This window comes from Musca vetustissima, unplaced genomic scaffold, assembly GCF_032173495.1.
Source record: "Musca vetustissima isolate MV318-11 ecotype Yass unplaced genomic scaffold, APGP_CSIRO_Mvet_v1 utg896, whole genome shotgun sequence".
In the NCBI taxonomy this organism is placed as follows: Eukaryota; Metazoa; Arthropoda; class Insecta; order Diptera; family Muscidae; genus Musca; species Musca vetustissima.
In genome coordinates this window covers 598,549-624,865 of record NW_026887934.1, presented here as the reverse complement: position 1 = coordinate 624,865, position 26,317 = coordinate 598,549, and the positions used below count along the sequence as shown (strand labels likewise).

At 34.6% G+C, this 26,317-nt stretch overlaps 2 protein-coding genes across 2 annotated transcripts in view; one reads left to right on the top strand and one right to left on the bottom strand.

Moving 5' to 3' along the window:
* The window catches only part of LOC133335782 (regulator of nonsense transcripts 1 homolog), a 240,094-nt gene that overhangs the window by 6,816 nt on the left and 206,961 nt on the right, over window positions 1-26,317 (top strand). The gene's annotated exons all lie outside the window — the stretch shown is intronic.
* Window positions 1,092-24,689, bottom strand: LOC133335775 (uncharacterized). The gene is made up of 2 exons (XM_061544072.1): window positions 24,548-24,689; window positions 1,092-1,615 (listed from the first exon to the last, which is right to left on the bottom strand). Exons 1-2 carry the CDS (start codon window positions 24,687-24,689, stop codon window positions 1,092-1,094), a joined length of 666 nt encoding a protein of 221 aa, XP_061400056.1.

Here is a 26,317-nt window from a genome sequence, read left to right as displayed (position 1 = left end):
GCTTTTTCAATCAGAAAACGTTCTGCACCATGTAAATGTTACATGACCATTTTGGCCCCGTGTGTGAGGAGAAGAGACGCATTGAGGGGAAGAGTGGACAATATGCTTCCATTCCCCAGTCCCCTGCTCTTCAAGGTAAGAACAAAAATAAAACCAAAGCAACAATAATAAATGAAGATGAACAATTTCCTCCGTTTTTTTGCTTTTGTTGCCATGTATTTTTTTATTTTTTCCTGCTATTTTGTTTTGTCTCATTTGCTGCATTGTGTCCTTTTGTCCAACTGTATAAACTCGGGAGGTTTTTTGTATAGTGTTGCTGGTGTTTCTTGTTTTTTGTTTCTGTTGTATCGTTTTAATCTAATTTTTCTGAGATTTTATTAAAAACGAAACAAATGAAGGAATGCAAAACAACTGTTGAACAGTTTGCTTTGTAAATTATAGAAGAAAATAACCGAAGAAGGATGACAACTGCAACAATGTTAAATTGAAATTTGAATTCTGTGAAAATTGGGGAAAATTGAGAAATGTTGTGAGTTAGTACTCACATTCTTAACTTGTAAGGTTGAAGATGACAATTGTGGATGTTGACTTATTTTGTGTATACCAGATCGTGCTGATTTGTATTTTTCGATAAATTATGGAGTCATTATCGGATTATTTTTAATACGAGTTTTCAAAATCATATCCTAAGTCAATTACGTTTATATCCTCAGCTTTATGGCTAATGAGGGTATACACACTTTGATACGGTAAAAATATACCTCATCGAAATATTGGTCTGACCGGCTGGTAAGCACAATAACTCTCGCTGGGAGTAACCGATTTAATCCAAACTTTGCACATCTAAATATTTCTTCCATACTTAGTTCAAGTTTGAAGATGGATAATACCGGTCCACTGGGGTTATTAATTAACTTACAGTAGGGAGTTTAAAAAATCATGCATTTTTACAAAATTTGGAAACTACGTTTCGCCAAGGAATTGAATATCTGACAATCGATCACTATAACAAAACTCATTTTATATACATATATAGATTATTTCATATTTATTCCTGCTCAAATCCAATTACACTTTCTTCTCATTTATTTCTAATTACCGGCTCTGACAACAAAAATTTGTGGCCCCTTCTTGGTGCCACGTCTGGCGGGACGACGACGACGATTGTTTACAACACGTCGACGATTGTTTACCACACGACGACGATTATTGCCAGGACGACGTCTTGTCAATGCGGCCTGGGCAACAATTTGTGGCAAAAGATCAGCGATTGGTGAGGGTGGGATGTTATTATTGGCTGCGCCGCCACCACCAACAGCAGTACCCCCGGTTGTACCAGTAGTTGTTACAGGTGTGGTTGCAGTTCCGGTACCAGTGCCCGTTCCTGTTGCGGTTGCTGTTGCTCCAACCGTGGCAGTGTTAATAATAATCGGATTAACGCCGTTTCCAGTTCCAGTAGTTGTTGTAGGTCTCAACTGTTCCAAAAATTCTTGTTTTTGGTTGATGACCTGATTGATTTGACTGTTTGAGGCGAGGAAACGTAATTCACCATTTTTGCTATCCTTGACATATAGACCATTAAGACGTTTCTTATTTGCGGGTCTATTAGTTGAAGCTGCAATAGAATGAACCGATTATTGTATATATTACAAATGAAAAATTAAAAAAACACACATACCCGACTCTGCCAATGCCAATAGACATGAGGCAATTAAGAAAACTCCAAACAATTTATGGGATACCATTTTTCCAATTCGCTATAAAACCTGCTCTTGAACGATGTTATTAGCAGGAGCTGTAAATGTGATTTAATGTCAAATGTGGATACAACCAAAGCTTTTATACGCTTCTCACAAATGGACGGGCGTTGCTAATGACCTACAACAGCTTCTTTTGGGCGTCACAAAGGGAAATGATATGCAAAATGTCATTATTGAATCACAAACTTTCTTTCATTATTGTTTTACTTCTTGGTCTTGTGTGTATTTTTCGCAGAAAATCATGATTTTTTCAATCAAATGTTGGCTATACATGAATAATTAGAAAGTATTCTTTACCATTGCTATTTTTGCCCTAAGGCAAAGTAATTCTTAATTCAAGTATAGGCTGGATGATATTCAAGTACTCATATCTTCTACTTGAATTTCCAGTTGTATCTTCGTGGTACACTTCGTGGTACACTTAGCTGTTGCTAGGTTGGTGTTTATTTATTTGGTCAGTAGCCGTAACTGGGTGTCATCGTTGTGTGGTATCGACGTACAGTCAAATTCAATGAAGCAGTCATGCCCAAAGCGAATGAATTCAACACGTTTGATTAAAATTGTCCACTCACTCACTCGCTCGTTCGCTCAGTAGCATAACCAGCAGTTGGATAATTACTTGATAGATTATACCAGTCAACCAGTCAAATTTTGGAAGTGGTTGACACACATTTTGCCAATTTCTTTAATATCAATGTCAGGCGCCGCTTTTTGTAATAACGAAGTTATCACGTTTTCTACTTGAATATTTTCTAAGAATAATGTATTTAAAAATATATTGAAAGCAAGCATTTTAATCTTTTATTCCATCATCTGCGACACAGTAAAGTACATGAAATATGTATGCAAACTCGATCAGCGAGAAATTCTTTGCCGATATAGATCTGTCTGCTGTCTGCTAAATAAATTGAGATACACCTCCGAAATGTTATTTATTTTTGTCATTGCTCCCATATTACAGTATTTTGATGATTACAGTTTTTTGATGATATCACATTTTCAACTAAAGTAGTTGCAGTTTTGTATTTCGAGTTTAAATCTCCCTACCTAACAGCACCTCAAAATGTTGGTATTGTGTGAAGTTTTTTCAACAGAATTGACTCCCACCCAAGTAGGTCCCATATAATGGAAACACATTTATTGACATTGTTTGTTTGATATTTCGAGGATTTGGAACAGGATAATTTCTCTTTATCAAAAATTATCTATGTTCGTCCGCGTTTGAAGTTATTACGTTACCTATGTTTTGTACTCTCCACTTTATGGCTCATAGGGATTATGCGCCTACTCGAAATATTCTTTGGACCAAATTTATAGTCGACTTACAAATGTCTGACTTTCAGATGCGCACGAAGGGAGTAACCTTTTGCATCATTCGCTTTGGTCCAGTCCTTCTGGTACTACCCGCAAAATTTTATAATGTGATCGGTGTATCCAATGTAACTTAAAATTTCTTTTATAAAAAGCAGACAAGACGATATGTGCCAACTTTAGAGGAATTTGCCACTTTCCCATCGCATATAAAGTGCTATCCAGTGTACTGTGTGAACGACTGAAGCCAATGGTCAATGACATTAATGGACCATATCAATGCGACTTCAGGCCTGACAAATCCACCATAGACAAGATTTTCACTCTTCGCCAATTCCTGGAAAATACTCACGAAAAACACATCCATACATTTCAACTATTCGTTGACACACATTCCAAAGACCCCTTCAGTGGTGTTTAAAACCATGTCTATTCAGAATAACTTTAGCTGGCACAAGGTCAGCAAAGAACCTCTCCGAGACCTTCAATTCCGAACGAGGATTCAGACAAGGTGACAGTCTGTCTTGTGACCTTTTGCAGGAAAAGGCCATACGAGAGGCAAAGGTGAACAGAAATGACACTCTGTACAACAAACAACACATATTACTCGCCTTCGCCGATTACATCGACATAATGGGTCGAACATTGCGAGGGGTAACATCGAGCTTTGAACAAATTTAGAAGGAGTCTGCCGAAGTGGGCCTGGCAGTAAGTGGCGAGAAGACCAAGCCGATGGTATCAAAACGCAAAACGTCCAGTAACTTCGGATCAACTATGGAACTTGAAAACTACTAATACAGCTTCGAGGAGTCGCAGATTTTATATACCATAAATAATACTAATGACATCAATTTTGTAATTCGGAGATGAATAGTGTTGACCAACAAATGCTACTATGGTCTAAGCAAGCAGTTTAGAAACAAGGTCATCTCTCGCCAGACCAAACTCACACTCTGCAAGTGTCAGAGTCGGCTTTAAAGGACCAAAAAAAAAAATTCATACGGACCCTTTTTAAATGATAGTTTTTTATTAACAGTATAAGAGGAAATTATGATGTTAATAAAAAAACAATATCAGAAAAATGGCCACCACTAACACTCTCATGGAACCACATTTTCATGCAAATTTGACGTGAGCCTCTTCTGGTGGTTAATTGTGATCACATATTTGGCCGGCTTGAGTTTTTGTGCTCATTACCTTCTTTTGTAAATTACAAAAATTTCGAAGATCCCTACTGAATAACTCTGCAAAGTAATGTATATCTCAATAACTTCAACATGGTTGTTGCAACACATCCGAAATCTTGAAATTAATTGTAAACTTAAAAACGCGAGATGCAGATAGCAGATACATACAAGAGTATTTTTATATATAATTTAACTTATTATAAAGTGTATAATATAAGATATATAATACTTGTCGAATCAAGCCCTACAAGTCCATGCTTCTGTGTTAATATGTCATGCCCCCCACATTGTAGCTGTCCAAATAATTGTAAATATGTACTGGATGCGTATGCTGCCATCCTACATTCACTTACTACAACATAGACATCTCTCCACACCTGGTGTTGTAACCCCGTAAATCAACTGTTAAATTGTTTAGAAGAGCAAATTGCTTGTGCGAAAAGAATAACAAAACAAACCACGGAGCGTTGCTCTTAAATGGAGGCTAAGTGAATTTCAAAGCCACACAATATATCGAAAAAAGCTTTTTAGACACAGACACACACACACTACCACATCCGCTGTACATATTGCAACCGCCGTCATTTGTTGTATGTGTTGAGTTCCGCGTATGTTATTGAATTACTTACATTATCCTTTTGCATTTGCTACACACACGCATACATGTATACATATGTATCGTTTCAACTGAAAATGTTTCAAAGTTTTGCCGAAAATTTTGTGTGCGTATATTGTGGGTTTTTAGCTGGGATACTGAAAATGAAGAGCACTGCTGCTGTTGTTATGTATTGTACCAAGAGAACATATTGCCAACGAGGTTGGTATTAGGTATTATTAGTTGATAATTTTTAATATTTAGAAGCAAACAATTCTCATAAAAGTGAGATTGCGTAATGTATTTGAATGCTGTTTGCAGAGTATTAAATAATGGATTTGAGAACTGATATTGTTGTATTATTCCAATGTTTTATATTATCAAAGCATGATGATTGTCAATCCCATGACTTGTAGAGATTCCATGCTACCAAACCACTTGACTTTAATATTGTCCTTGCTCCAACAAAAGTGTATGTCTCTGACATTGATATCCTTTAAATCCTCCCCAAATATCTAATTAATCTCTTTTCCACAATCGCTATTTTTTGTTATCCTCACCCTCGTCTCTTGTGTGCAAATGTATTTTCATACAAAGTTACAAATACTGCATGTATGTACGTGTATATATGTACATACATGTAAACATACATTGGCTGGTAGATAATTGCTTTTTAAGATATTCCATCCTTAATGGGAAATGCCTATAGGAAACGATATTCTATCGCAAGTTCACATCATGTGCATTTGTTTGTGTGTGTGAGTCGGTGTGTGTTTTATCAGATTTGTTCCTTCTTTCTTTTGAACTCATGTAGAATGAACTACAACAATATCCGTGCACCGTTTTATTTTTTGTGTATGTTTTTTGTTGTTGCCCCACTAGATCTCCATATAACCAAAAACCCCTTTTTTCTCGGTGTCATGAATATGATATTGCCCTTACGGTTTAATATTGCATCACAGCATCATTGTACGGCCACACAGACACAATCGCACTCAGACCGAACCACACATTCACAGATTCAGGTGTTTGAGCACATCCACCTGAACAAACTCTATTGTGGCGGCCTTGGTTGTAGTGGTAAAAGTTTCCACATTATGCTCGTTGTTTCGCCATACGAAAACATGCTGGCACTGTTGATGGTGATGGCGATGGCATCCTTGCATAGCATGCATGCATCCATGTTCCATTCATGTACCATCAAAGTACTTCATTTTGGATTCCGGGTATTTTTGTGTTCCAATGAAGCTGTTGACTGGATATCTAGCTGGATGGTTGGTTGGATGTCTGCCTAGCTGGCTGGCTGGATATCTGGTTATAGCACGTTGCACTCCATGGTGATGAGGACGACGCCTTTGCTCCAGGTGAATGAAACCAACAGAACACAAAAAAACAACAAAAAATATTTTGCCGTGAAATTAAAATTTTAATTAAAACAAAATGACGGAGTGACGACGACGATGGTGGTGTCGTGTTGTGCTTTTCTTGTCCCACTTTCCCAGGAACTTTGCATTTTTCCTTACCCAAAAACCAAATTTAAGAGTCTTTTCGTGTTCCCATTCACCAGCGAACGGATATGTGTTTTACAGTTTCTATTTAACATAATCAGTAATGAAGTTTGAATAGCGAACGTGTGCACGGCGTCCTGTTGCATTGGTACCTTTTGTCCGCCCCCAGTCCGTTCGTACGCTTCAGACTCCAAGAATATCCTGGCAGATTGAAAATTATAACTACAATTATGACCACCACGACAAAATGGTGCATTTGCAAAAGCTAATTATTTGTTAAAGGACAATTGTGAAATTGTAGAATGCAACAGCGACGATGACGACAATGTATGTTAATGGCATGCCACCTTTATTATTCAGATGACATGTAATTAGAGATATATAGGTATGTGAGTGTGTGGTATGTGTTGTTGTATCAAAAGAGGAATTAAAAAAGGACCACCACGCTGAACTGGTCCCAAGCAGTTTGTCCAAAAATAAAGTTGAATAGAGACAATTTGTAACATATGATTTTGGAATACAATAACCGTAATGGCATACATATTCTGTGGTAAAATCACGGAGATCCTGAATATAGCATTTGCAAATATATACTACATAGAAACATTTAAATAGAAGTATATACCTTAAATTCTAATGCAGAATAATTATAACTTTGTATGACAATGTAATGTTTCGAATAATATTTCAGAGCGAGTTTTTAAGCATTGTGTTTTTTCAAATATATACATATCTATTTATATTTATTGAGATATATCAGATCAATATAAACCAAATTTTGGCATAATAATCATTAATCGTGTCTCGATAGATCAATCCATTCGTTGTACCTCTTGATCCAACCTCGTTTTTTCAAAAATGTTTCAATGACCACGTCGGACAATAAATCATACCAAACAGCAACACCTTGATAATGGTGAAGAGTCTGAACACTAACTCTTAGCTGTTCTGAGTCCCAGATGCAATAATTTGTTGAAATAGAGAAATTTCATGTTTGGCGCAGGTCTGATATAGGATCATTTATTTCGTTTCAATTTTTTGTGCGCTTCAGAACTACAACGAAAATCTTACTTTCTGCGGTTCTATGTTCTGAGCCTGGGCTATAATTCGCGATATTTGCACCCTCTTAACCGAATAGGTTAACAGATCCACTTCCTAATCCTGGCATATTTTCCATATCTTGTTTCCTCGAGGTGAATAACTTTAGGTTTTGGTTTATTTGACCCTCGAAATACTGACCGATCATCATCTAAGCAGCCGTTCTAAGTATTTGTCAGATCCCCTTCACAATATAAAATATGTGATGCTCTGTATTTAATAATGATCTCTAGAGCGACTAGAAAACCTGACAAAAATAAAGTTTTCGGTTCATTGCACCCCCAAATATCATATCAACCTCACCGAAAATTACAGGCGTCGTCCTTGATTATAACCGGAACTTCATGTACAATTTCAAAGCGATCAGAGTGGCATGTGCGCTCTCTAATGAGGTAATAATAATACTAAACAATATCATAACACATATACACATTTAAATATTTACGTATAATTAGCACATCCGAGTACGTACAACAATTTAATTGTTATTAATTTAAAGGCCTTGCAAAATTTCGTGACGATTGGGCCATAAGTGTGACCTGTATAGTTTTTAAAATTATAATGGAAAGACGGACGGGCACACATATCAATATCGACCCAGCTAGTCGAGATTTGACTACATTTAAAGTGGGTCTAGGACCAATATTTCGCGGTGTTACACACTCGGGCTGCACAAAGTCATAATAATCTGACAACATAGGGAATTAATCTATACTAATAAAAGAGTAAAGTGATTGACTGACTGACTGATTGACTGACTGATTTAACGATTCATCAACGCCCAGACGAAACGGCTGAAGCTAGAATCTTGAAATTTTGGGTGAGGGTCACTCTTGGCCCAAATGTGACAGATAAGGCTGGATTTTTAGAAATTCGTACTAGAAGGGTACGAAAAGTACTAAAAAGTACTAAATATGATATCATTTGTATTTGGCGAACCAGTAGAGCTAGAACTCTGAAATTTGGATTGAGGGTCACTGATGGAGTGTAGGATAGATGTACCAAAGGGTTTTTGGAAATTCGAACTACAACTATCCGAAATGTACGAAAATGTACTAAATTTGGTACAATTCTGTAGCATGAGAACGGATAGAGCTAAGAACTTGAAATTTGGAATGCGAATTAGGGTTGGGAAGTGGGGTCGATATAAGGAGATGGTTTTGAAACCGTGTACTCGTGTGTACGAAAAGTACTATATGGTACTATATTTGGTACAAATTTGATTTGGAGGTACAAATGGAGCTAGAATCCTGAAAATTGAAAGTAACATTACCGTCGGAGTATAGGATTGTGATATGTACGTAGTTTTGGAAATTTGTTACTTATGTGTACGAAAAGTACTAAATCGTACTATAATTGGTATAATTTGGATTTGGGTGAACCGCTAGAGCTGAAACAATGAAATTTGAAGTTAGGATCATTTTAGGGGTGTAGGATTGGGGTCAGGACTCAGTTTAAGACATTATTACTTATGGGTACTAAATGGTACTAAATTTGGTGCAATTTGAATTTTAGGTGAACCAATTGAGCTAGAATCATAAAATTTGGAGTCAGGATCACTGTCGAGGCGTAAGATTGAGATATGCAGGAAGTTTTAAAATTTTGTACTTATGTGTACTAAATTTGGTACAATTTGAATTGTGGCTGAACCGATACAGTTGGAATCCTGAAATTTAGATTTTGGAGCACTGTGGGGGTGTTGGTTTAGGTTCAGTTGGAAGTTTTTGAAATTCGTACTAAATGGTACTAAATTTGGTACAATTTGAATTGTGGGTGAACCGATAGAGTTGGAATCATGAAATTTAGATTTTGGAGCACTGTGGTGTTGGTTTGGGTTAAGTTGGAAGTTTTTGAAATTCGTACTAAATGGTACTAAATTTGGTACAATTTGAATTTTAGGTGAACCAATTTAGCTAGAATCGTGAAATTTGGAGTCAGGATCATTGTTGAGGTGTAAGATTGAGATATGTAGGGAGTTTTAAAATTTTGTACTAATGTGTACTAAATTTGGTACAATTTAAATTGTGGGTTAACCGATAGAGTTGGAATCCTGAAACTTGGATTTAGAATCAGTGTGGGGGTAGGATTGGGGTATGCAAGAAGTTTGCGAATTAGTACTACTGGAGTATACTAAATTTGGTACAATATGAATTGTGAGTGAACTGATAGAGTTTGAATCCTAAAACATGGATTTATCATCACTGTGGGGGTGTAGGATCGGGGTATGTAGGAAGTGTTGAAATTTTGTATTACTGTGTACTAAATTTTGTACAGTTTGAATTGTGGGCGAACCGATAGAATTGGTATCATGAAACTTGGATTTAGGATCATTGTGGGGGTGTAGGATTGAGGTATGTAGGAAGTTTTAAAAATTCGTACAAATGTGTACTAAATTTTGTACAATTTAATTTTTTGGTGAACCAATACAGCTGGAATCCTGAAATTTGGAGTTAGGGTTACAGTTTCAGAATAGTACCAAATGTGGATTTGAGTAAACCGATAGAGCTAGAATCTTGAAATTTGAAGTAAGGATCATTGGATTGCATGATGTAGGTAGTAATGGAAATTAGTACCTATGTGTATTAAATGGCATTAAACAAATTGGATTTAGGTGAACCGATAGAATCCTGAAATTTGAAATTAAGATTGGGGTATGTGGGAAGTGTTGGAAATTCGTATGTTAATGTAGGAAGTTATGGCAATATATATATTTATGTTTACTAACTGGCACTTAATTTGGATTTGGGTGAAGCTATATTTAAAATGACACCAAATTTTGTATAGAGTTTGATTTCTTTTGCGGTCAGGATTTGTGTGTAGGGTTGAGTACTATAAGAGAACATTGGTACTAAACGGTTCTAAAAGTGTTAATATTGGTTGGTATTGGGTTTTAAATACTTCCCACATTCGCTGACGAAGTAGCGGGTATATGCTAGTACACCATATTTCTACACCAACATTTTTTATCAAATCTAATTTTTTAGAGTACTATTTTTTAATCATAACCAGCATAACAAATCCATTTATTTATAACTAAGGAAGGTGGAATGAAATCGACTTCTAAACCCCACAAGTTGAAACAAATATTGAATTACTTATTTCGAATTTAATGGAAAATAGACGGAAGCGCTTAACATCTGATGACTTTCAAGGTGAACTCACACTTCAATCATGATGATGAGGAAATCCGTGTAATATGAAACAATAATTTCCTGGGAAAGAACTTTTTTCCAAACCTATTTTCAGTTAAAAATGAAATGTTTTCAAAACAAATGCAACACCTCTTTCGCTGCATGTGAGTTTTTTTTTATAATTTTTGTATGTCATTTTTTTAAGATTAAGGGATATCTCAACGTCACTATTTTTCTCCAAAGTCAAATAGTCTCTGAATTTCAAAGAAATATTGAAATGGTATTAAATTTCATAAATCGAAATTCTTTCCTACCCTATGCACTTTACACTTTACCTACGAATATTGTGTGAGCGGCAAAAAATAAATGAGTTAATGAAAAATATACTTCATGCTGCATTTAAATATTTCATCCCCCACACCAAAAACAAAACAAAAAACAAGCGGCAGAAGACAAACATAACTCATTGAAGGGTGGAATATGAAAATGTCAAACATATGTAAAACATTTATCAACACTTTTTGCCGCTCAATGATTTGTTGCTGTTGTTGTGCCAATGCTTAAAGAGGCGTTTGTGTGTAGGCATCCTTGTGAGAGCACACAATGTCACATAAAAGGTTTTTCTAATTTTCCAAGGATAATAGGCGTTAATCACATCTTGTTGTAGGTTTTGAAATATTATTTGCCTTTGGTTTATTCGTCTCTATCTTTCTTGCCGTGCCTAGTCAAGTGTTTGCTTTGAACCCTATGGAGTGGAAGAAGATCGTTTAGTTTCGAGCATATTCGTATTGTAGTTATACTTGTTATTGTAATTTAATATCTAAACTATGTATGCACACAAATGTAAATATACAAACACAGGACAAGTACTTGTCCTTTGTCATATGTAATGCAATAGTAATAGTCTCAAATAATTAAGACAAGTCAAAAGGCATTGCTTTGTTTTGGAGTGACGAAAAATCTGTGGTTGTGGAATCAAAAACAAACACAAATAATTTTTACATAGTTTTGAAAAATATTTTAAATCCTAGTTCTTATTTTAAAAAAATTTTTAAAGAAATTTGTTCATAAAACTTTATTGAAATTATGATCAATCAAAACTTCTGAATTATTAAATGTACTTACGTAATGAATTCCCCCTTTATTTTTATCCCAACAGAGTATGCCACAGAAATAGACATATTTTACGCCTCGATCAGAAGCAATATCATAAACATTTTCAATGGGCGCCTAAAGGTAGGCAATATCTTTTTTATTATAAAAATGTTTTTGAGTATTTTCGATGAAATATGATTTTGAAATAATCATAAGTTAATTATTATAAATATAAAAGAAAAATAAGGGGATAATTTATGAAAAATTTTGTGTTTCGGTCAAAGTGTTTAGAAACACAATAAGTAAATTTCCGATATTTACGATTAGAACAAATAAGTCATTCTATTCTTGTTTGTTATATTTTTCATCTCCTTTGCTACACCTCCAAATTATCCCTTCCTATAGCTCTTATTTACTAATTTAGCACAAATTTCAAAAACCACAAATTGTATAATAAAAATTATTATAATTTAGTTTTACTCATAATTTCAATCCGTTTTCGAAATTAGCTATTCCGAATTGTATTCATTTAACTCTACACACTAACAGCGATATACATACCAACGTTCTATTCATTCACACAAGTTTTTTAAACTCTTACTCGTACTTACATCAACACTATACCCTACTAAGGTCTATGTTCACATCGACATGCATCTCATCGAACACGATAAACTCCTTCTGATCGGATCGGTGAGGGAGTTTTATGTTTTTATTACATTTGAATTAGAATCCCTGCAAGTCCTTTCCATTCTCGGAAAATGATCAATAAGAAAATTGGCACTTGGATTTCACCCATAAGAAGGGCATTGCACATCGTGATCTACAGCCAGAGTATATATTATGCGAATATATATTATGCGCTGACATTGCATCACAGGTAGCACCGCTACAACTTTTAATGCCTGTAAGTTAAGTTTTCCAGCGGAATTGGAATGTGAGGCCTGTACTAGATTAGAAAATTTTGCCATCACTAAGATCGTCTAATTGGAAAGGGTTATATAGTTGAGTACGGTTATAGCGAACTAGTATGAACCAAGCAAATTAGTTCGTTATAGAAGGAGTTCGTTATATCCAGTGTTAGGTAAAACATAGGCTTGGCAGCAAAAATACATATTCAATTTAAAATTGGTAGTTTTTGTATCCTTTTAGATTCTTCTTTGATGAACCTGACATTTTATATAAAGGTTGCCAGCGTTAGTCTAAAAATTTGCTTTTGTGAGGATTGTCATCAATCAGTATTACGTATATTAGTGGCAGGTTCGTTATAACAGAACAAACATATATAAATAAATCGTTAGAAGAAAAGTTCGCTACATCCGTAGTTCACTATAAGTGTAAAGATTTGTATGGAAACAATGTCTTAAAACTTCGGGACCAGGAAATGTGTTCGCTTTAAAAAATCGTTATAACTGGTGTTCGTTATATACTCGACTGTATTTGCCTATAAAGACTTCCCTTCCCAGATCGTAAATAAAGTTGTCCTTCAGATCGCATGTAAAGACTCCATTCAGTTTGCCTATGGATGCACCCTTTTGAACGTCTATAAATACTCCCTTTAGCTGGTCATAAAGGCTTCTTGCAGCTCGTATATGAAGGCGCCTTTCAACTCGCCAATAAAGCCGCGAACAGCTCGTCTATAAAGTTTCCTCTCACCATAACTGTAAAGACTACCCTCAGCAAGCATGTTATGAATCATGGTATTCAGCTTGGCTATTTTTTATTTTATTTATTTTTTTTAAACGTGTTACGAAAATCCTGCTTCTTATATAATTCCTACGTACAAATGTCAAATTTAAAAATGCCACATCACCCAAAACCAAATGCACTAAATTTAGTACCATATAGAAGCCATTGTATACACTTTAATAGTGCGAACAGTCAAAATTTACTCCTTATATGAACCATATAGTTACAATAAAAACGATAAAAATCCTGGACCTATCCGTTCGCCCAATAGTAATGCTACAATTATTATCACATTCGGTACCATGTGCATATACACTTATGCCACGAATTTCCACAATTCAATTCAAGAAATTCCAACTCACATACAAAATTTCAGGATTCTAGCTTCAGCTGATTTTTCTGGGCTTTGATTATAGGAAAAGTTATGTTAGTACTATTCATACCCCTACAGAACGAGTTCCCTTTCACAAAACCTTGCATTATCACCCCCCTGGGTCTCAATACCGACCCTTACAGAAAATGTCATAAATCTAGCCATTGTCTGGGCGCTGATTGTCAAGTAAAACACATCTAACAACAATACTAACCCACATACAATATTTCAAGATTCCAGTTTCAGCCATTTCATTTGGGCCTTGATTATAAGCCATTTATTAAATTTCAAAAGTTATTCTTTTATATAAATATAAATAGTTTTTGCAATATTTCCGGATTTACAATTATGTTACACAGAAAAAAAAGCCACCCCGAAATTTTTGATTAAAAGCTTCATCAGCGTTCGACAAAAAGATGTCGATAACATATTTCAAACGTAGTCGGAAATGTTTATCAAACACCAACAATTCACAAAAAAAACCATCAACAAACGAGTTTGACCAAAAAAATTATTAAATTTGTTGGACAATTTTTAATAATTTTTTTGTAATATGCCTATAATATTTTTTTACGTTATTACAAAGTACTTTGTTGAATAGATTGTAAAAGATGGATAACAAATATAAGTTTTTATTCGGTATAGAGCTACACATTTAGTTTAAAGCCGTTAAAATACTGAAAATTTGGAGGTATTTTTGTGGAAGAGCTGTAATAATAAGGGTAAAAATCGGCAATTGCTGTTTAAAAGGCTTTGTATCGTTCTACAAGAAATTTAATTTGAAATAATAACAATAATTTGATAAACAAGATTGTCAATATGAAAAATATTTTATCGATTAACAAAATATAATTCAACAAAATTTTTAGTATATATGAGAATTGCTTTATCAAAATATTTTCGAATGGGATTACAATTTTTTTTATCGGCGATTGTAAATATGAACATTATTTTTATCGGCGAAAAATCAGTCAAATTTTAATTGGATTTTTGAATTTTTTATCAAATGGTTACAATTTTTTTTTCTGTGTAGTTACAAATCATAAGAATTTCCATCAACTTAAAATCTACAAAATTATTTCCAAGAAACGAACAAAAACTGTTTTTCAATTTCTCTCTCTTACCAAAGAAAAATTATCATCACTTTAATTAGACAACATAATTTCTATTTATCCTTCATTATTAGACAAGAACATTTACGAAAACCATTTACTAATCGAATTAATAACACCTTTCAAAATGTCAAGTGATTTCCTTCTTTTTGTTTGTTTGTGTCTCGTTTGCATGCACAAGAATAATGCCAAGAAATATTGAACAAACATTTTTCTCATAATCACCCAAAAAAGACACTGTTTGAGTTACCTAAAACAAAAATGGAACACACACTGCCAAACCGGTGAACTGGGAAACACTTTGAAAGCCATTACTTTTGGTCCAATACTCCATAAATTGTTGTCATATTTGGAAAGCGTTTTTTATTGCCGCTGTTAATGTTTCCTTTTTTACTTCTATGCTTCCTCGCCCTGATGGCATTGCGAGTGTGTGAGTTCTGTGCGGGATTGTTTATGGTGGGTCCACAATTTTATTGTCTCGAAAATTAATGATTTTTGGAAAATTATTTTAAAACACTCAAGTTTCTGTCTAAAAATAAGCTGTGAAATTAATCGTAAATGACATTTTTCTCATTTTCCCTATGGTGACACTGCCGTATGCTACATTCAAAGGTAAAATATTTACTCTCCACTTTCAAGTCTAAATGGATCCCGAGTGATTCATAAGAATATCGCATGGAATTTGTGACAGCGCATTTCAAATGAGAAATGAAAATGAGGAAAAACTAGTGCCCCCAACCCCTACTTTTCCCTTTTCTCTGGCATATGCATCCATCTTCGCCTTCAAAATTTTATTTGGCGATCAATGTCACATGATAGGTGTGGATGACTTCGTCAAATATTTGGTTAAAATTGTCATTTGGTTATCAATATGTTTCAATGTGTTCGTTCATTTGATATGTCATGACTCTTCATGACTTCCTAGTCGTGGTCTTTCGTGTTTATGTGTGTACTCCACATTTGACGACGAAATCACTCAGCTCCCTTTTCCCTCATTAAATAGATGTCGTCGTCATTGTGATTTGCTGTGAGGGTGGTGTGTGTGTTCCTTTAATCGTCATCGTCAAATGAGTTTCTCCAAAGATCAAATTCCTTAAATTATAAAACAAACTTCAATACAGATTCCTACCTTGGGCCATCATTTTGGGAAAAAATAGAAAATATTTGTTTTTCCAAGAATGGATATTTTATGATTTACAACATAATATCGTATGAAGCCATAGAATACACGTAATAAATCAAGCCGGATATGTATGTAATTTTGTATCATAAATTATCTATTAATGCTTTTACATTTATATTACACGTCGTTTATAATCGAAAAGGTCCCAAAATAAACATATAAAATAGGCGACATTTGTAATATCAGACGAAAAATCTGAGAAAGTTTTGAGGATCTTCGAAGAAGTTTTTGTTTTCATTTTAGGCGGGTGGAGGTCATTTTGGGAAAAATCCATTCTCACAACAATCGGTTAGTTTTATGACCAAATGTGAGAAAACAATCAGTGCTTCTGATTAGTCAAGACAAACAAGGAATTAAACAGAAAACAGTAATGTAAAACATTTACACACCTTTTATTGCCGAAATTCTGTGTCATAAAAAGGGCCTTACTTAAAATTTTGAATATTTCGAATCACCAAAATATTTTTTTCACTCTTCCACTTTGTGGCATATTTTGTCATAGATTTTGCTCGATAGAATAGAATTATTTAATACTTGAAATAAGATATATAAAATATTTTCAATTTTAATTCAGATTGAAAAAATAGATATGTTACAAATATCAGTCTAACATTCAAATATCTGTAATCAAAATATCTATTGTCGATGGGAATACCATTATTTGAGAATACCCCGAAGCAAATGTTATTTTTAGTAGGGAGATTTTCTAACCCCGAAAGAGGAACAATATTGATAAATTTCATGAATATTTACTACCCCAGAATATCAAATTAAATAATTATTAACCCATTTCAAATCCAACTACTATCCCGTTTTCTCGAAAAGAACAACGATTTCGTTGTTTTTGTATATCTTCCAGCTCCGAATCGTTGAGGTACCGATGAATAGACTTATCGATGACAGAATCGATGGAAGTTCAACAAAGTCAATTAATAATTTTCGATAACATAATCCCTTTTCTGGAACTTTTGATCCTCATTTTAGAAAATACCAAATCTGAAAAGCTCAAGTCATGTATTAACTAAACCCTCTATACTTTACTGAATGAAACCAACGAGGGATAGAAGACTATTGTCAGATGTTCTGGAGCAACAATCACAGTTTATATTCTTCACATCCCTGAATTGCCCATACAATTCCAAATTTTCCACCATTTCATGTATTGTGTTCCGACTTTATTTTTGTCTTTTTTTCTCATCACAGTAATGTCCCGAACATCAAAAACTTTTTATATGAAGAAGGGGATTTCGTCGAAGACTTTTCTGGTGAAAATTCGCCAATATTTAGCGTGTGAAATGTACAAAAATTTTGTATAGAAGACATAGATGGTAGAAGTTGATAGTATACCCATCAGGATGATACTAATTACATCGTTGCATGCACCCGGATGTGTTAGTTGCACTTTTATATTTACATGCGTCTACGTATTCTTATATCGTATAGTATTACCATTATCACACTAGAGTTGCGCTGGTCGGTATGAAATTCCGGTTATGTTATCTAGGGGGTGAAATGGATCGAAAGCTTTAGTTTTGACCGTTGTTCTAGACGCTCTTAAAGCAACAATTATAAGCCGACCATCACACGAGGAAAGGGATCTGACCAAATACTGATGGAAGATGTCGAATATGGGAATATATTCACACAAGAGGATACACAAGAGGATACAAAATATCGCGAAATATTACCCAGGCTTAGAATAAGATCCGCACAAAGTTCGGCCACACACTCTACAAGACGCTGATAGTACCCGTATTCGCGTATGCTGACGAGGAAGCTCTTGGAGTGTTTGAGAGAAAAAATCTCCGGGAGATTTATGCGCCGATCTGCGTTGACGGTCGAATGAACCGTGAGCTTTCCCATATATTCTCTGACATTGACATAGACAGACGTATCGAGCTGCAGCGACTACGTTGGCTAGGCCATGTTGTGAGAATGGATGAAGATACCCCAGTTTAAAAGGCATATAAAAGCGAGCCAAGGTTCACGCAGAAGGGGAAGCCACGAATCCGATCAAAAGAGTGTAAGACAACATCTCAGAAAATGGTATTTTAAATTGGATGAGATGCACACAAGACCGACGCGCTTAGAAATCTTTTTTAAGCTCGGCTTATGGAACAACCGTTCTATCTTATGGCCATGATATTTGTTTTTTTTTTTATTAAATTTATACATGCAATTTTCAACGATTATTTTTATATTATCGGCTTTAACTCCTAAGTTTATTATCAGTTGCAGACGGTCGCAAACTTCTCGCAAACATATTAAGACATTGATTTGTAAAATGCCCTCTGCCATTGTTAGGCACTAGGTTCCGAATCATATTTAGGAGATTTTAATAAATAATGTATATATATCTTCAGATTGCTAATAATTTTCACTTTTATTTTCAGCATCATTTCCATCTGATTAATAAAAAATCCTGTCATGCGAAATATTTTTGACACATGTAAGTATTTTATATTAACATATTTAAATATAAATTATTTTCCCAGAATGTAGAAAATTTCATTTTGGCCTCATTGAAACAGTTACCAACAATGATAAACAATTTTACTGTAAAGCTCAAAGTCAAAGTATTGTTTTTCTTTTTGCCAAAAAAAAAAAAAAGAAATAAAAAATAATTTCTTGCCCACTGTGCGACATAATCATATGAAGTTAATGTAAGTAGCGCTATCTATATGTCTGTCTGTGTCTACGATAAGTTTCTGATCGACGATTTTAGTTATCAGAAGGACAGATATTTTGCTCTTGGCATAATATTAAAAAAAATATTTTTTGTCCTAAAGGTTTATAACTGACCTCATAGTGAGGTCAAGAAAAAATATTTTTCATAATTACTATATAAATCATCATTTCCTAAACCTTAAACTAACAGTTTCAAAAGTTTCTTCATTCACTTATTTCATAAATACCCAAATTTAGGCCATTAGTATAGATGATGACTGATGATCATAACATTACAAATGAGTCGGTTTCCTTTTTGAAAATGCAAAACAATGTAGAATACCTATTCCGGAAACAAGAAAATCGAAATTTATAAATCTCATGCAAATACAAATCCATACATTTAAGAAATCCTCAAGATATTTCATAATTATGAGCTACTTAGTAGTCATTTATTCTGCCTTTTACATGTAACTCATAAGCTTTCTAACATGCACTTTCCGAATGTATTCATCATTTTTGTTTCTAATATAGAAAGCACTTATTTGTGGCAGACAGAAAATAAATTCCTTGCAGCAGTGCGATTTTGTCATTGCAACAAAATTAGTTCATCTGCCACTTCCTCAACTTCATCTGTTTCGAATTTTGTCATCAGCGGCGGCGGCAGCAGCAGGGGCAGCATCATTATGTCGGGAAGTTTTGTTGTAAAGCTTTTGTGCTTTGTCTACAACCTTCACACGAATAATTTATTACTTTCGGCTGTTTGTCAGTTTTCTGATCTAATCTGACGCCGTCTTTTGAAATAACAAACCGAGCAGACACAACGAACAACTGCAGCTAAAGAAAATCCAATGAATTTTCCATTTCGTCTTCGCGTTTATCGTGCTGCTCTTAGTTCACCTTCTCTCCCTTTTGTGTGCCATTCACTTTCAACTATCCATCCAAGCATCCGTCCATTTATCCATGGCACAGCCATCCACCCATCAATCCATCCTCATCAACAACAAAGAATTACTATTTTTAGTCTGTGCCTAACGTAGACGGTGTCTTACAGCAATTGTTTGTTTGACGGACTGGCTGGCTGGCTGGCTGGCTGGCTGAATGACTGACTGTTGTGTGTGGCTTGGCCAACGACAATGGAAAATATCAACAACAACAATAAGAGAGGCAGTAGCAATGCGTTGCTGTTTCCGCAGTTGTAGACAATGATACCTACCTACAACAACAACAATGAAGGGGGAGATTGTCCACAATTGTCACAATGGAATGTTTGTTTATTGGTAGGTGATAGTCGAGTGACTGGAAATGAAGTGTTACAAAAATTGGGCCACATTGAAGATGACGCCCCCTTCCAACCAACCATTCATCCATCCATTCTCTGCTCTGCTGTGCTGTTAATGTTCGTGATTGTGCCTGTGCGCGTTTTGGGGGTATTATCTATTTTATTATTTCATCTTCGGGGAGATTTTAAGTGTAATGATCATTGATCCTGCTGCCTTGATTGTTGGATGCTGCTCTTGATTTTGTTTTTGTTGGATAATAAAATGTCATTTGTTTAACATTTCCGTGTTCCATGTTGATGATTTTGTAATATACCGAACACCACGTGCGTCATCTGAATCAGATGCAGGGCTAAAGACATCAGATTGTGTCGGTAAATTTTACTGCCGCCGAATTCTGTCAATAATCATATTTCGGCATTGGGGGGATTTTTGTATGTTTGTTGTTGAATATTTATTTTTGAGGTATAACGGTTGTTCCGTTGGAATTTGTCATATTTTTTAAAAATATTTTATGATGACTTTTAGGAGATTTGGCTGGGTTATTTCTAAACATTAAAATATGTTTTGTTATATTAGGTAATGATATTGAACTTAATGTACCTTTAAAACTTGAATATATATCCGGTATGGAAATAATAACACGCCTGATTACCAACTAAGGGTTAACCTGAAAAATATTAGGTTGGGGAAAAAGAAATCCATTAGGCCGGCCGTCGAAAATGTCGATAAAATCGCCCAGGAGCTAAAACATCGCCCAGGAGCTAAAAATCGACCATAAAGCTGTTTTATACCATTTACACAATGCTGAATTAAAAAAATCTCGATTTTTGGGTGCCACACCCATTAACAAAAAAAATGGATGAATCGAATTTCCATATGCGAAGTCTTGGCCAAACGGAATGAGATATACCCATTTCTTAAACGGATGGTGACTGGAGATAATCCTGTGCGAAAACGGTGGTCAAACCAGGACTAACGGCCAGGAAGATTCTGCTATGCATTTGGTGGGCCTGGAAGAGGATTATTTATTATGAGTTGCTTTCCACACACATCTACAATAACTCGCCAAAACTTCGGGAGCTTGGTTGGGAAGTTTTAATGCATCCGCCATACAGTCCGGACTTGGCACCAAGCGATTATCGTATTTTTCTTTCAAATTTCTTTAATGATAAACCAGTAAGGAAAGTAGTAAAGTCGGACGGGGCCGCCTATATAATACCCTTCACCACTATGGATATATTAAACAGAACTATTAAAATGAAGTTGGATGAACTAAAATATGTGATATATATCTAAATGTTAATCGACTTAGATCAATCTCAGAGCATGTCATTCGTTTGTTACATTGGGACAAATGTTGGGCCGTTGGGCTATGTCTGTACTTCTAGAAAACGCAACTACGTTATTCTGTGATCAATTTTGTACGTTGTGCAAACACCATTTGCACCGTTTACATAAAATCTGACGAAAATATATGTGGAATCTATATCCAAATATGAACCGATTTCAACAAAACTTGTCACAGATTGGGTTATGCTAATTTCAGCACGTTTTGTTCCTAATTTCAGTACGTTTGGTTCCTTGGTGCGTCAATTACTTAAAATCAATTGATCTATGCAATATTAGAACTTTGGTAAATCATTTACATTATATCTGACGGAAATATATATATATATCTTAATCAGAACCGATTTTCACGAAACTCGGCACACATCAATCCAGGCTCAATTCAGTGCGCTATGCTAAATTTCGTGCAAATCTAAATATATTTAGGGTCTTTGGTGCACCATTAACATTAAATCGGGCTAATATATATATGGGAGCTATATCTAAATCTGACCCGATTATCACGAAACTTAGCACACATTATTTTAGACTTAATTCAGTACGCTATGCCAAATTTCGTGGAAATCGAAAGAAATGTAGGGACTTTGATGTACTATTTTTACTTAATCGGAGGAAACTATATATGGGAGCTATATCTAAATCTGAACCAATTTCCTCCAATTTCAATAGGGTTCGTTCTTGGGCCAAATAAGTGAACTGTGCCCAATCGGATCATAAATGCGACCTGTACTTTGTTCACAAAAATACATGGACGGACAGACGGACATGCGTAAATCGACTCAGAAAGTGATTATATGCATATTCTCAAAAGGAACTCTGGGTCTATATCGATTCCTTTTGCCTGTTACAAACATATGCACAAAGACATAATACCCTGTACCACAGTGTGGTGAAGGGTATAAAAATTGATATCTAGGGAATATTGTGAAAATCGACTACTAGGGTTTTTTTTGTAAATAGAGATCAGGACTTCTATGAGAGAGGCATTATTAAGTTACCTTTAAAATGGCAACAAATAATACAACAAAACGGTGTATATTTGGCCCAAATATGACAATCCGAAGCATGTTAAAGAAAGCCCTATAGTTCATATAAAAATATTTTTCCAATGTCCACTTATAAATTGTAGATTATAAATAGTTGTCGGATTTGTATTAAATATTTACTAAAAATATTTTTATTTATTATTATTAATGCAAGAGAACAATAGAATTTGTGCATTTCGGTTTCTTCGAATGTGAAGAATATTTTTTTTTGCAGAACATATTCGACATAGCAGTATTTATCTCATTTTTCGGTTATCTGGCTGTAAACATATTCGCAGACCTAACACAGTTTGTAATAAATGTGAAAATGTCCGATATTATCTATACATTTTCCAATATATATATTATTACATATATGGTTAAAATACAATTTTTGGAAAATTGAAATTTTATATGGTTTTGACTAAAGCATCACACATTATGTTATAATTATTCTATATTCGTTAAAAATAAAGAGAATGAAGATAACCTACTTCCTGTAGATATCTTGTGACACTAGTGGCCGAAAATACACATCTTTTGAAGGAAACCAAATCGATTTTTTATTTTGAATTTTTAGCTTTTCAGTTAGAAAGAATAAATAAACCAAGTGTGAAAGGCATCCGCAACTACAATCAATCAGTTTGCAATAAATTTCTCGCTTCTTCGCCGAAACCCATATTCGTGGAAATCTGCGTGGAAATCCTTCACCATCATTTCACCACGAACCGGTTATCACCGAAACATATATTTGTCTCAAAATCAAATCCCATGGAACATTTTGTGGCAATCGGTCTGAATTTCCTAGCCTCGAATCGATTCGGTTAGTCAAGACACATCAGAGGTTATATATATTAGGCGGAACGTCCCCAAATAGTTTCTCTACAAATTATTTGTGACATTAGTGTTAATCTAAACTAATATGGAACAAATAAAATACTTTGAAACTTTTTCTACCATTAGAGTCTATGATATGTTCCATTCCCTATTTCCTTAAAACAAAAAATTCAACATTCTTGAAACTACATATAAAACAAACAATATCGGAGACAACAAAATGGACATCAGTATTTAGCATTTAATTTATGAGGCAATTCGTTGTTTTCGTTTCTTGTTCTGTTTCATCGTGTCTATTCTATTTTTGGTTTGTTCCAATTTGATTTCCAACATATAAATCTAACCAAAATGATGCGGGGAATTCATGCATTTGACATTTTTGTTCATGGTTGCTATTTTGGTTCTAGTTTTTTTTTTCGGAAATATCAAATCAATGATCGTTTCATTCGTTGCACGAAATTAGGTGTTCACAAATTTATGACATCTTTAAAGTAGAATGAACATTTTGTTTTTTTTTTCTTTCTTTCAGAATATAGGTCACTAAGCCTTTTAGATATTGTCACTCGTGGATTGCATTTAATTCGTATACCCATTTATATGACCATTATGAGGTAATTTAGATTTCCCCAATACCTGTTGAACAAATCAACGATTCAATTTCGGAAATCTTCAGCGTAATTTGAATTGATGTCTAATGATTGGAAATATTTTCAGGTCACATTTAGAAATATGGGTTTAATTAATTCCAGAGAAATTATAATAATTTACAAATTGTATGGAAATGTTTATTTGGAAATTCTATACCATAATAAATTTTCATTAAATGTCTTGCGAAACAATGGAAGAAAAATAAATAAATTGTTGGGGATGGAATCAGTATTAGTGAGAACAACTATGTCGTATTATATATGGGCCTATATCGAAAACAGTTTTGCCGAGAGCCAATAACCAACCCAGAACAACGCAGAATACCAAAATACAGAATATGTGATTGAAAAATGTATTTAGCTCCTACAAAACACCCAGAATTGGAAGGTAACTACAGAACAGTGTCGATATATCCATATATAGGACCTATATGGAAAATTCTACGCAAAAAAGTTGTTTTTCTCTAAAATGCCAAAATACCAGCAATATCACTTTCAATACGAAACATCCAAGGAGTAGTATGGGAATTTATTGTAAATTATTTTATGAATGTAATTCGAAATTAATCTGATTTTCATTCTAAAGTTGAAAGAATGGCCAGATAATTTTGTTTTTAACAAACTCCTTCCCTGACACATTCCTTAGGTTTGGGACTTCAGCTTAAAAGTAAAAAAAATAATATCCATGACATTGCTTACCTTTCTGATGTTTGCGGTTATCCTCAAATGTATTGTAATTTTCATTTTTTGTTTGTGGCCATGAAAAACCTCCATTATATTCATCCATACCGACATAAGCTACCTTCATTGTTGCTGTTCGCAATGTGTTGTCGTCGTCCATGTTGCTGTGGGACATTAAAAGTCGTAAAGTGCTCAAATCAAAATCCTTTACTTGATTTTACACTTCGTCTAATTACCAGAGAATGACACAAGGATATATATTGTGGATTAGTCATTATGTTTACTTTATACGCATACAAACATACTCGTGTAATCGTTAATTAGCAAACCGTCAGATGTGTGGATTTATTGGGGTGCTGAATGCGTTGAAAGTGGGCTAGAAATAAATGCCTTCTTCAGTAAAATATTGGGAGGATATTCAGAATATTACTCACAGAGGTTCAACATTTATTGGTCAGTTGAAGAAAATGGATTGAAAGAACTGAAGTCAGACGGATCGAATATACGCCACATGGGATCTTACGATTCACAACATAATAAAATCATATTTATATGTGAGATTCGATCTGACGATTATATATGCATTATGCCCTCCACTCTATAAGGGGATATATAGGCCACGTTTTGGAGGTAAAACCCCATTATCGGCATTTTAAAGGGTTTATCCGCATTTATCAATAGAACAGCGTGTAATTTGGCATTAAGGTTGTTGCAGCATTTTTAGAGTAAATGTTTTGATATAACTTAGTTTTTAATATTAGGTTGTGGAAAAGAAATTCATTATTTTTATATGAACTATAGGACTTTATTTAATATGCTTTGGAATGGCCGATTTGGCCCAAAAATGCATCGTTTTGTTTTTAAAGGTAACTTTCATAGAAATCCTTTAGTCGATTTTCACAATCCTCCCTAGATACCAATTTTTTATCATTAACGAAATTTTGCAATGCAAGAAAAATATGATAATCGCTTGGTGCCAAATCCGGACTGTGTGGCAGATGCATTAACCAAGATCCAACCAAGATCCCGAAGTTTTTGGCGAGTCACTGTAGATGTGTGTGGCCTGTTGGCCAATTCTGGTCAATTGCTATCTTCAGACGGTCCAGTTTTTGACAGTAGATATCAGAATTTAGCGTTTGGCCATATGGAAGCAACTCATAAAAAATAATCACCTTCTTGTCCGTTGGTCCTGGCTTGGCCACCATTTGAGGTGCTTCACCGCTATTTGACCACGATCGTTTTCGCACAGGGCTATCGTATGTGATCCATTTCTCATCTTCAGTCATCATGAAATGGGTCTATCTCATTCATTTGGCCAAAGCTTAGCAGAAATGGAAAGGAAATTCGATCCATCCTATGTTTTTCTAGTAATTGGTGTGGCACCAAACATCGAGCTTCTTTTTGAATCCAGCTTGGTGTATAGTCGATTTTTAGCTCCTGGACTAACAACCTCCTGCTAACATGCTGGTCTACTTCGATCATATTTCCGATTTTATCGACATTTTCGACGACCGGCCTAATGTATTTCTTTTTCCCCCCATATTAAGATCCCATCCGATTATATATATTTTGAAGAACGGTGCTTTAGTCATTTTTCATTTGAATTTGAAATACAGTTTAAAAATCACTGTATAATTAAATATTTAGAAATACCTAGCATTCCCTTACATGAATATTACAAGTAATGACAGGTTTGACCTTACAAATTGAAATTCCTTTCAATCTATCACTCGAAGGGTAAAATCCTGCTGTGCAAGACACCTTTATTTTATTAACTTCTATAACATT